The sequence below is a fragment of the Nanorana parkeri genome, unplaced genomic scaffold, assembly GCF_000935625.1.
Source record: "Nanorana parkeri isolate BGI_ZX_2015 unplaced genomic scaffold, ASM93562v1 scaffold55, whole genome shotgun sequence".
NCBI lineage: Eukaryota > Metazoa > Chordata > Amphibia > Anura > Dicroglossidae > Nanorana > Nanorana parkeri.
In genome coordinates, this window is record NW_017306323.1 from 2,677,297 (window position 1) to 2,690,099 (window position 12,803).

The window sequence follows — 12,803 nt, forward strand, 5'->3', positions numbered from 1 at the left end:
ATGCCCGGAGTGAAAATGACATAACGCACTGCACTCAAAGTCCGCACACCGCCGCGCCGCTTCGTGTGCAGTGTTTCACAGCCTTTTAGTAATCGGCTTTGTTTTCACCTGTACTTGTGGAGGCTTTTGAAGTATTCATTGCATCCAGTGACACATTCTTACCATGAGGTGCCCATGGTACATTTGCAAGAAATGACAATCTACAGCTCTTCCTTTAACCTCTTGCCGTCCGCCCGTAGTAGAAAAACGGACGGACGGCCCTGCTGCATCTGCGGGATTGCAGTTAAAAAAACGCGACAACCGCGCATATGCAATACGCCTAGGTGTGAACCAGGCCTTACAGAAATATTAACTCTGCTACTTCCTATCTGTTCATTGCTCAGCTCTTTACATGGTATCAGTCTGGGCAAAAGCAATATTTACTATAGGAAGTTAAGAGCTCACTGGATTTCTGGAAGATAACACGGGGAAATGAGCCTGTATTGCAGAGATGTATTTTTTCCATAAAATACACTTTAAGGAAGTATTTCCAAGTAGTGGGAAAACAAGTGACTTTATATTTTTCTTCTTTTAGGCCACAAACTGTGGGATTGTGGAAAGCATCTTGAACTGGGTGAAGTTTAAGGCACAGACGCAGCTGAATAAGAAATGCTCTGCAGTGAAGCACACAAAGATTAAAGGCATTCCTAAACTTGATGATGCTAATGATGCCGGTACGTGTCACTGAACACCTGGGGAGAAATTCTGCATTGTTCCTTTTATACTATGGGGTTTTATATTCTTTCTTCTAACTGGATGTGTTGTAAACTGAGAATGTGTTGGTTCTGTATTAGATGTGAGGCATTTGTCATTTTGGCTGCAATTCGCGCACTTTGAGACTAAAGCTGCCCATACACTGCTCTCTTTTTTTTACCCGTGGGCTGAACAAAAAAAAAATGATTCCCCCCATCAACACTATGCACGTGTCGATCGTGGAATCCCTGCTGTTTTCATTTGTATATTGACAGCTGTCAGAATACCTGAACAGACCGCAAACTTATTGGCTGCCGGGCCTGTTTGTACAAAGATTCTCCAACCGGCTCCTTCGATCAGCTGACCGATGGATGCTGGACTAAAGGGTGCCGACAGCAGTACCCACTATGCAAATTTTCACAGTATATGGCCACCTTAACACCAATGTACAATGCAATAGAGCTTTGCTTGCTTTGTGCTGAGTTTTGGTGTACAGGAGCTTATGGGGCGTTCATGTGAAGGATTTATACAGAGCAGGATTTAAAAGAACTATGGGGTAACCTTTTTATCCCATAGTTCTTTTAAGGGTCACAGGAGGATTCTAACTTCCTTTCCGTGACCCAAAGCTTAGTGTATATAGCGAGCTATTGCGAGCTATATACAGAGTTCACAGCTAAGACGGATCCCGACAAGTCTTTCGAGATGCACCCTGCGGGCTGATTGACAGCTGGCTCTGCCTATCTAGAAGGGGGGGTTATGCGTTCGTTCATTTCCCGATCTATAGAGCCGACCTGTGACAATTTAATTGTCACAGGTCGGCTCTAACTATGACGATGAGTGAAAATCATTCACCTCAAAGTTTTCCTTTTGGAAATACTTCTTTTTTTTTTTGCATGGAAATTGTCTGTTTTATATGTTAAAGTCTTGGTGTGTGAACTTAGTTTCACGAATTGCAAACCTTTTCCAAAAACTGGTTTTGGTTGATTGTGGAGTTAAAGAGCAGAGTGTCTAAGCACATGTGGTTTTCCTTTCCTTTTACAGGTAGCAAACTTTCCAATCAATGCACACTCATCCTAACTGAAGGAGACTCAGCCAAGACATTGGCTGTGTCTGGCTTAGGTGTGGTCGGAAGGGATCGGTTTGGTGTTTTCCCGCTGAGGGGCAAACTGCTGAATGTTCGGGAAGCTTCACACAAGCAGGTAAGCGGTCTTTCCTCTCAACCAAATGAAACTGCTCCCTATTCCTCTACTAAGGGGACTTCAGACATTATCAGTGTGCTTTGACCATATGTGGTTACTTTAACAGAGTCCTTTAACACATTGTGATGGTTCTGAATGTGAGCATTTGCTTATCAGGTGTATGGGTGTTTTCTATTCTACTTCCAGTCCGAATAGTAGTACAAATGCCATGTAGATGGGTACCCTGGTGGGGATTAGTACTCAAAATATATAAATATTGACTTCAGAAACCCTTATTTTTTTTATTTTTGTAGTTGTAATATGTTCAGGCACCATACCTGCACAACATATTCTATGTAACCGCACACGCGATTGTATCAGTTCACACAAAAATGAAGTTGGTTGTCATCTGACATTGTACATCTGACGATGGCACAGTTGAGAATATAAAACAGGACTCTATATTGCTAAATCCTTTGCATTGCATGCTTTAAATGTTTCATATTTATAAAAAAAAAAAAAACCCTGTTTATCTGCTGCTGACTTTGATTGGTCCACAAATTTCAGATTATGGAGAATGCCGAAATAAACAACATTATTAAGATTGTGGGTCTGCAGTACAAGAAAAACTATGAAGATGAAGAATCTCTGAAAAGTCTTCGTTATGGAAAGTTAATGATTATGACAGATCAGGTGAGGGAGAGGAGGGCTACAGCTTCTCAAGCTGACTATCTGTTGTATCAGATTTACTTAAGTTTGTTTTTTATTTAGGATCAAGACGGCTCCCATATTAAAGGCTTGCTTATTAACTTCATTCATCACAACTGGCCATCTCTGCTCAAGCACAGCTTCCTGGAAGAGTTCATTACCCCCATTATTAAGGTGCGGAACCTCTTGCTTAATGGCAATAATTCTAGAGGTGTGTACATGTGTAGAACACAAACTTATATCTCCCAATTTCTGCTACCCGCACAGGTTTCCAAAAATAAGCAGGAACTCTCCTTCTACAGTATCCCAGAGTTTGACGAATGGAAGAACCAGAATGATGGTCACAAGAGCTGGAAAATAAAGTACTACAAAGGTTTGTTCTAAACCCTGTGTGGTAGTGCTCGGCAGGCAAGTAAGAACCAACTTCCATGCTTGTGGTGGTGGGGCATCACAGTGGTGTAAACTCGCCTCGTTTACATTGCACCCTTGTTATAGATGTCCACTGGGGCGCACTAGTTTTGTACGGCACTGTAAGCTTTGCACATGGTGTACCTGGTTTTGTTGCACTGAATGTCAGTATTACATGGTGCCCAACCGTGCTTGGCATGTGTTACCTTCTGCCTGGACCTTTTTGGTAGCAGAGGGTTTACACATTTTCTATTAGAACACATGCTAAAAAAAAAAAGCCTGTAAATAATTACAGAATTGTAGTGTATACATTTTTATCCAAAAGGATTTTAGTTTTAGGTTAACATGCAGTTTATTTTTTATTGCCCAAAGGCACTCCTAGTACTGAGATCTCCTCCAAACTTTCCAGCTCTAGAGGTTCCAATATAAGAAGCTAGCTTAAGGCCTCATTCACATGAGAAAAAGCCAGCACGTACAGCTCCGGGCTGTGTGCACGGCCGTATCGGGCAGTTCCCGGGAAGGACAGGTGCGGCACGTCGGTGCAGGTGTCCATACTCGTATGCTGACTGGATGGATCCTGTCTGCATCCGAGCCGGGACACCCGCACCCCTACGGTCCTGCACTTGAGGTTAGCGTAGGACGGCATACGGCCGCATACTCCCATAGAGAAGGACGGGCTACGTACTAATCACACACAGCACCTGTCCTTCCCGCGATATGGCCGTGCACAGAGCTGTACGTGCCGGCTTTTTCTTTTGGGAAAGAAGCCTTAGTGTCATCTGTTAAGATGGGATATAATCTAGTGCATAAAACGTTTATATCTGCTCAGGGATCCATGCAAATTGTGCAGTTGCTACTGCTAATCATACTTGGTTGCCAAGTGTGAAAGCCGCCGAAACAAAAGGGTATCGAGTCACACGGAAGAGAAATGGGATAATGACCAATAACTGGGGAAGTTGCAACCCTCCCCTTGTGCCTTAATTCTACAATTTGCTGCTGCGTTGACATTTTGGTTAAATGCAATTTGCTTATCTTGCGTGATTCTTCTTTAGGTCTGGGGACCAGCACGGCTAAAGAGGCAAAGGAATATTTTGCGGATATGGAGAGGCATCGAATTACGTTTAAATACGGTGGCCCAATAGACGATGCTGCGATCACCCTGGTAAGAGGATGTTTCTGCAGGGTGAAGTAAACCTACACAATATTGTGGTCTATATACTTGTCTCTTTACGCTGCCATAAATTACAAATAACATGGAGGCATTTTTTTTTTTTTAGGCCTTTAGCAAGAAGAAGGTGGACGACCGCAAGGAATGGCTGACAAACTTCATGGAAAACCGAAGGCAGAGGAAACTGCATGGTTTGCCAGAGGTGAGATTTACAAATGCCTCTTAAAGTAAACGTTTGCCTATCTCCAAAAATTTACATTTGTAGTTTAGACCTGACATGAGGATCCCTGGTGGAGGGGAAATAGAACAGAAATCAGTTCAGTTTTAGTATAAGGGGGTTTATTTGGACAACAGAAGGTTTAATGTGTCTAAAATGGAAAGTTGAATTTTGTGGCATACAGGAGGTTACTTTAATTTCTCCTTTTGCGAGGTTGAACTTTGTTTGATCCTGCTGTAAGGCCTTCATAGTTCTCCGTGATAGCTTGTAGGCCTTCATAGTTTTGCTCAATGATGGCTTGTAGGCCTTCATAGTTTTGCTGACTGATAGCTTGGAGATATCCATCATGGTCCTTAAGCAGGCTGAGAAAACTGTATTGGAGGCCTAAACAAAATCTCAGGGGAGAACACATTAGACTGCAGAAGTTGCACCATTTTTAGCCTTTGAACTCTCCTATTAAAGGAGAACTATGAGGTGAGTGATTTCCACTCATCCTCATAGTATAGTGATCGGAAAGTTGGAAGAAGATTGGGAAGCTAGGCAGAGCCAGCTGTCACTCACGCAGCTGGGTGAATCTCGGCCATGTTGTTGGGGTCCGTCCCGGCTGTGGCGCTCTCGGTATATTGCGGGCAGTAGCCCGCGATATACTGAGGTTTGGGTCACGGGGTGATGTTAGTATATGTCCTCCCGTTACCTTTTAAAGAGAACTATTGGGAAAAACACTTACCCCTTCTCTTTTAAATATGAGAAACTTAGTTCAGCAGGTAACACCAGAAGTTCTGCTTAAAAGCTAACCTCGGAGTGTTGTAACAGTCATAGGTTCAACAAGGTTAAAAGGTCCAGTGAAAAATTCAGTCTAGCCCCTCACCATTCAAAATATTTTTTTAATATTGTGGTATGTTCTAAACCAGGCTAGTAGGGTCTGAGTGTTAGATTCCTGGATGTGTTTCTCTATAGTTGTGTTTAAATGCTTTTTAAAAACAAGACCACCTATTTACCAGTTCAATTATTTTGTGCCTTACCATTTTCAGGAGTTCTTGTATGGGAAATCCACAAAGTACTTGACCTACAACGACTTCATTAACAAAGAACTCATTCTATTCTCCAACTCTGACAACGAACGCTCCATCCCATCTTTGGTTGATGGTATGTATATGTGTTGTGTCTATAGCTATTGTCATATGTTTCTGAAATGCATATTAAAACTATCATTTGGCACTAGGTCTGAAGCCCGGACAGAGAAAAGTGCTGTTCACTTGTTTCAAAAGAAATGATAAGAGAGAGGTGAAGGTTGCCCAACTGGCTGGTTCTGTGGCTGAGATGTCAGCATATCATCACGGTGAGGTAAGTAGAATCCATAGGTATTAAGCCTTGTTACATTGCTTATGTGACCGTGCCTGATATGATTTGCTCACTGGGTTGGGTTGCAGGGCATTGTCTGCTTGTCGGCACTGGCCTTGCTTTTTCTCTCCTGCTTGTTCAATCTCTTGCGGAGAGACTAACACTTAGAATGTGTACACATACCCTGTAACAGTTGCTATTTCAGGTTAATATCCTGAACACGTGTCGCTGCTTACATTTTATTACTGTGATGCTGGTATTTGGTGTGTGGCTAACCACCATTTTTCTATTGTTAATCCTCTAGGCCTCACTGATGATGACCATTATCAACTTGGCACAGAACTTTGTGGGTAGCAACAACATCAACCTCTTACAGCCGATTGGTCAGTTTGGTACCAGACTGCATGGTGGCAAAGATGCTGCCAGCCCTCGATACATCTTCACCATGCTTAGGTAAGTTTGCTGGAAAAAAAGAAATAGGCAGCATGTAGTTTTATCACATGATGCATGTACACTAGCTGTCATATGACTTATGCTGCCTCATTTTGTTTCCAGCACACTGGCTCGCCTCCTTTTCCCTTCAATGGATGACAGTGTCCTGAAATTCATCTATGATGACAACCAGAAGGTTGAACCAGAGTGGTACATTCCAATCATTCCTACCGTACTGGTGAATGGCGCAGAGGGTATTGGTACTGGCTGGTCCTGTAAAATCCCAAATTATGATGTCCGGGAAATAGTAGGCAACATTCACAGGATGCTAGATGGAGAAGAACCCCAGCTAATGGTAAGGCTTGTCGTTTGACATTAGTGCTTTGACAGTTCAGCAGTGATAATGTTAAGTGATATGTAATTGTATGTACATTTGCCATGTTTTTCTATATTTAAGGAAGTGAGGGTATCCTTACCGTCGCTCTCCATTTATAATTTGTTTGGATAGTAGGAATTCCCCATATTTCCTAGCTTGATAAGGTTCTTTGTGTTTTCTCATCTGCTGTGAAATGTGTACATGTGAAAATGAGGTTTTCCTTTCTTGAACAGCTCCCAAGCTACAAGAACTTTAAGGGAATGATTCAGGAGCTTGGTGTTAACCAGTTTATCATTAATGGTGAGATCTCCGTTCTTGACACAACCACTCTTGAAATCTCTGAGCTGCCTGTTAGGACATGGACACAGGTGAGTTCCCACAGCACAATTAATTTTTTTTTTTGTTCCAGTTGTGTTCTGTTTTGGTTTTTATAATTTTCAACCTTTCATGCAGAACTACAAGGAACAGGTGCTGGAGCCAATGCTAAATGGGACAGAAAAGACTCCCGCTCTAATTACAGACTACAAAGAATATCACACGGACACCACAGTAAAGTTCATCATTAAGTTGACTGAGGACAAGCTGGCTGAGGCCGAGGCAGCTGGTCTGCACAAAGTCTTTAAGCTTCAGGCTCCTCTTACATGCAACTCTATGGTAGGTTTGTCACTCATGATCGTTTCTGTTTATGCTTTACTTTTAAGCACTGACCTCAAAGTGCAGTTGTGTTTTTGTGTGTGCTAAAAAGGCCGAGTTTGCTAAAGCTCATCCTGAGTTCAGTTGGTCGTGTTAAATATTTTCCTTCCTTCCTGTTAGTGTAATCTTGTCTGTCAACTCTAGTGTGTGTGTGTTCCCCAAGGGAGAGGATTCTGCAATAATGAAAATTAGAAGAAAAGCGCAACCACCTAGCGCAATAAATATAGTAACAAAAATTAGAGGTGTCTAAACAGACCCCTGATATTTCCCTTTTTAAAGTAGAAAAAGAGATTGAGGACACTGTCCTCATCTCTTTTTCTGCAGCCCCTGCTATAAATGAACAGGATGCCTCTATAGTCTTTCTGTTCATAACTTGTGGACATAGTATGTTTATCATATCCACAATCGTGAAGGGACAGGAGGTGATGTAGAGCACTTCCTCTTCATTCATAATTGGGGATATAGCAAACATACTGTGTACTCCAATTATTTACAAACACTTAGCGATAACTGAGTGCTTGTACCCGCTCTCCATCCAGATTCGCTGTCACTGCAGGCTAACCGAGCGGTGCGGGGAGGAGAGCTCAATCTGACAGCTAACTCCTCCACCGCAGCTGGCCTCCTGTGACAGCTGTCTCCGCCCCCACACCGCCGCTCTCCTGATCTGTCGCAGGAGGTGGTGCAGGGAGGAGAGACGCCGGCCGTTCACAGCCCTCTCCCCTGCACCGCTCGGCCTCCTGTGATAGTTTCTTTCCTCCCCGTTGGGTGTTGCTCTGTGCCCCAGAGGGGAGGAGAGAAAGCAGGGATGCACCACTATTTCGGCATTTTGCCAAAAGTGCCATTTTTGCCCGATATGTTTCGGTGGCCGAAATTTCGGCGCATTCCTAGTAATAATGTTGCGCACACACTGTTTTCCCTATTTGTTACCAAATTTATTGTGCTAGGTGTTTGCGCTTTTCCTTTGTAATCTTGTCGTTGCAGCCCTGCTTAGCACCTCACAGCCTTTTCTTGTTAAACGTCCTCGCTGCCTTTTCTTACCAGAAAAAGCCAACCTGAACAATCCTTTTAGATTTAGCTCCAGTCAGGCCATTGCGTTGCATAGTTGGTAAATCTGAATGCGATTTTGTGACAAACTTTTTAGATGTCTTTCATTGTCCCAATTGCATCTTCTATTAGTCTAAGGAGAGGACAGCACACCTTTTTACTGTTTCAGAAACTAAATTTGGTTTTCATTCAAAGGTTACTTTGACTAATCGCTCTACGTGTTTTACAACTTAGATTTTCTACATCAGTCTGAACTATTTTGGATTTTTAGGTGCTGTTTGATCACACGGGATGCCTGAGAAAATATGAGACTGTGATGGACATTCTGCGAGAGTTCTTTACTCTGCGTCTTCGCTACTATGGACTTAGGAAGGATTGGTTGTTGGGCATGCTAACGGCGGAATCCTCCAGGCTTAGTAACCAGGCCCGGTTTATTCTGGAGAAGATTGAGGGAAAACTAGTAATTGGTAAGAGAAGGGCATCACAAGTTGTGCTGACTCTTGATGGGTCAGGGTCTGTTTCCTAATGCTTTTCCAATTGTCTTAACCAGAAAACAAACCTAAGAAAGAGCTCATCCAGATGCTAGTCCAGAGGGGATATGACTCTGACCCAGTAAAAGCCTGGAAGCAAACGCAGGAAAAGGTAATAAACTCCTATCAAAAGTCTGCCAAAACTTGATACTAATTTCTGGAGGTCTCAAGCATCAGTACTTGAGTTACTGATCTGAAACTGGTATACTGCATGTCAAGTCAGCACATCCAGAACTCCTGATCTGTATTCTTGTTTGTTAGTGATGTATTAAACCTTTCACCAGCATGAAATGCATGCCCCTTACATTGTTTAGAGGGTCAGATATGCAATGGTAGCATACTGGAAGGCATGTTCTCGGTAGAAGTCTAAAAAAAAAACCCCACATGTATAGAATACACAAGTTCCCCAGACATCAGCCATGGTCTGTTCATTGGCGGATCTTAGGCCAGTTTTATTACTATATAGCGGGTGCATGGTTTTTGAATTGAACGTGTGTATACAGTTAAACAAAGTCAGAGGATGGTTAATGTCCTGTTTTTGAATAGTTTTTTTTTGGCGGGGGGGTTTGCCCTCTTACCCATTTGGGAAACCTCTTGTCATGTAGAAACAGAGATTAAAGGAGAACTATGGGGTCAGGGCTTTTCCCCATAGTTCTTCTAACGGTAACGGGAGAACAGAAACTAGCGTTCTCCCTTGACCCAAAGCTCTGTATACCACGAGCTACAGCTCGCGGTATACTGAGACGCTGCAGCCGGAACGGATCCCGACATGCTCTCTGGATCCACCCAGCTGTGGGATTGACAGCTGGCTGTGTATCCAGAGGCAGAGCCAGCTGTGCCCTCCCCCGTCCGTTACGCCAATCAGCGCTGGGGGGGATCCCTGCAGGGAACCGTGAGTGACAGTTGCGGCTCTCTGGAGGGATAGATCGAGAAGTAAGCGAGCGACAGTATGTTTTTGATCACTTCCCGATCTACTCAGCCGACCTGTGACAGTTTCATTGTCACAGGTCGGCTCAGATTATGAGTCTTGAGTGAAAATCACTCTCCTCATAATTCATTTTTAAAAGGAAGTCTCCAAAGTGAGAGAAATCCCCTCAAAAGCTGGCCATACACCTATAGATTTTTGGATAGGAATTTTCGTTGCTGCCAAGAACCATTTTTGTAAAATTCTAGCTCAAATAGCCCATCGTGCACAGACAAATGTGGATTTCACTAATCGTTCGTTAGCCGTACCAACTCACCGAATTTCGTTGATCACAGAACACATTTTCGTTTGCACATGTGCAGTGTTCTTGTTGCGATTTTTCTTTTATTAACGAATCCAACGATTTTCGTTCAATACGAATAAAGGTTTTTTTTACACCCTCAGCCTTCAAAAAACTTGGCCAGAAGTAAAAAAAATTCGTTCAGTTTCCCTCAACTGATCGATTATTGTTCGAAAGACACAATGAGCAAGAGAAAAGTGGGATTTTTTTTAGACACCAAGAATGACAAATCAAAATGTAAAAATGAATTCAAAAGATTAATTTTTATTTATTAATTGATAAAGTTAATAGAGAAGATCGCCATGATTAAAAACTGTAGTAGAAGCCTCCCAATCCACTCAGTTCCAGAATGAGAATATTAAGTAGACATGATTAAATAGATTAAACATGGAATTAAATAAATACATAAATGCATAACATGATTATCATCGATAAGTATTACCTTGAACCACGAGAGGATGGTATATTGACACACTTCGCGCAGTTATCGCGCTTCAACAGGAGGGAGGCAATTAACTCAGGTAGAGCCGGTGTGTGCACGCCTGTGGTGATGACCATAAAGTTTAAAAGAGGCAACAAATTAATGTCCCCAAACAGTGGAAACAAGGCATCAGGCCTGCAAAAATTGGGTATGGGTGGTCAATTGGATCTCTTGTGAAGAGGACAGATACTTCAAGATCACCGATCCATATCAGATATTGGGGTTCCACTGATGACTCAAAGGTGTCAATGGTGCCCTGAGCCTTGACCTACATAGAAGCCGCAGGTGTGTGACCGGCCGTCCCTTGCCACACACTGTGAAAGACCATTTGTGGATTATTTCTGAACGATAATCGATAGGTCTATTTGCACCTTTAAACAGTGATCACCAGAACAGATTTTATTAAAATTTTGCATATTTTAATAAGAGTTTGACGTTAAAAATAAAAATCGGTGTACCCTAATTGATAGCATTCAAGACAGGTAATATGCAGATTATTAAACGTAGAACTTATCACGTGTATTGCATCAAATGCAACACTTAAGAGTTTCCACGATGGTAACTGTCGTCTAGATTAGCTTTAACTAAAGCTACTTTGTGTACAGAGCACACAAAGAAGCTATGTATAGTCTGATACTGTGAGCTGTTTGCTTTGGGGATGAGATTGCATGTTCCTGCAATATGTACTCTGTTCACATCTTTTTATGATTTTTCTTTTTATCCAGGAGGAAGCTGGAGAGATGATTGAAGAGGAAGAAAGTGAAGCTCCGACTACTGGTCCAGATTTCAATTATCTCCTTAACATGCCCATGTGGTACTTGACCAAAGAGAAGAAGGATGAGCTGTGCAAGCAGAGAGATGCTAAGGTCTGCATACGCTGAAAGCATGCTTGTGTACTTGTTGCAGAGATTTATAAAACTTTAACTTATAATTAAATGTTTGTTTTCCCTACCCAATATTGCTCACAACTCGTCTCTTTTGGACGATATCCCTGTTTCAAAACTTAATTTGTAAAAGTGTATAAAGATGTTTATTTAAATGGACCTTGCAGTCAGGCCTGGATTCCCCACAAGGCCACTGAGGCCAGCCCTCAGGGTGATCGCGGCGATGTCGCGTGTAAAATGTGTGCAGCTTGTCCGTGTAAATAAAAAACACAATGGTCAGAAGTGCAGTCCTCACTCACTTAATGGTAAGTTGATATTTACTGCACTTCTGACCATTGTGTTTTTTATTTACTCTGATCGCCCCTGCCCTACCTCCGGATTCTTTCCAGCCTCCACACACCCCACTTCCTTAAGCCTCCATCAACCAACCCAGGTGGTCCACACCCCACGTGGACCCACTAATTCCTCATAAGTCACATTTTGGTGCTAGCGCTTCCTTCCTAATTTTTTTCTGTTCTGACTGACAAATGTCTGACACCCCGGTCCGCACACAAAAGAAGCAGCACACCTAGCAGTAACATCCATAAGTCCCCACTCTCGTTTAGCGCTGTATCAGGGGACTACTCTCCTAACTTTTCACTGAGTTTAGGTCCTTCCATCTCACCTTTAATAAAAAAAAGTCTCTTCCCGCTACACTTTTTTGATCTGCACAACTTCTTTTACTTTTTTTCTCGGCTGGGATTGTACTGCATGTTTTTTTACTCCTCGTGTTTTGTATGACCATACTATTCAGATTCCATTGACAGAAATACTCCACATGAAATAACAAAAATATATTATTATTTCAGATCAAGGAGTTGGAAGATCTTAAAAAGAAGTCTCCATCCGACTTGTGGAAGAATGATCTTGCGGTCTTTATTGAAGAGCTCGACGTAAGTTAAGAAGTTGTACTTAAAGCAGAGTTTAGTATTTGCAGAAAGCGGTTTGCAAAGCCTGTCTTTGTCCCTATTCATACCTAGGCGTCAGCGTTTCACGTTTTTTCCTTTGCGTGTTTTTTTAAGTGCTTTTTGCGCGTTTTCCACTAAACAGATACGTGTTTTGGACGTGTTACTGCATATGGGTGTATTGAGTGTTGTCCAATGAAAAGAAGCCCTGCCCATGACATAAACTCCTGCACATTAGCCAAGGGGTTAAAGGAGAATCATGAGGCGAGTGATTTTCACTCAGCCTCATAATCTGAGCCGACCTGTGACAATGAAACTGTCACAGGTCGGCTCAGATCGGCAAGTGAGCGAACACATACCGTTGTTGCTCACTCACTTCTCGATCTATCCCTGCAGGGATTT

The 12,803-nt window shown here is 42.5% G+C and overlaps 1 protein-coding gene across 1 annotated transcript in view; it reads left to right on the plus strand.

The window, feature by feature from the left end:
* The window catches only part of TOP2A (topoisomerase (DNA) II alpha), a 44,901-nt gene that overhangs the window by 12,031 nt on the left and 20,067 nt on the right, over window positions 1-12,803 (plus strand). Inside the window, exons 11-27 of the mRNA XM_018576021.1 lie at window positions 575-713; window positions 1,774-1,931; window positions 2,478-2,603; window positions 2,682-2,792; window positions 2,886-2,991; window positions 4,079-4,188; window positions 4,304-4,396; window positions 5,443-5,557; window positions 5,634-5,755; window positions 6,057-6,205; window positions 6,308-6,539; window positions 6,794-6,928; window positions 7,014-7,214; window positions 8,569-8,764; window positions 8,848-8,939; window positions 11,299-11,439; window positions 12,306-12,389. Coding sequence (XP_018431523.1) covers window positions 575-713; window positions 1,774-1,931; window positions 2,478-2,603; window positions 2,682-2,792; window positions 2,886-2,991; window positions 4,079-4,188; window positions 4,304-4,396; window positions 5,443-5,557; window positions 5,634-5,755; window positions 6,057-6,205; window positions 6,308-6,539; window positions 6,794-6,928; window positions 7,014-7,214; window positions 8,569-8,764; window positions 8,848-8,939; window positions 11,299-11,439; window positions 12,306-12,389 — 2,310 coding nt within the window. The remainder of the gene's footprint in view (window positions 1-574; window positions 714-1,773; window positions 1,932-2,477; window positions 2,604-2,681; window positions 2,793-2,885; window positions 2,992-4,078; window positions 4,189-4,303; window positions 4,397-5,442; window positions 5,558-5,633; window positions 5,756-6,056; window positions 6,206-6,307; window positions 6,540-6,793; window positions 6,929-7,013; window positions 7,215-8,568; window positions 8,765-8,847; window positions 8,940-11,298; window positions 11,440-12,305; window positions 12,390-12,803) is intronic.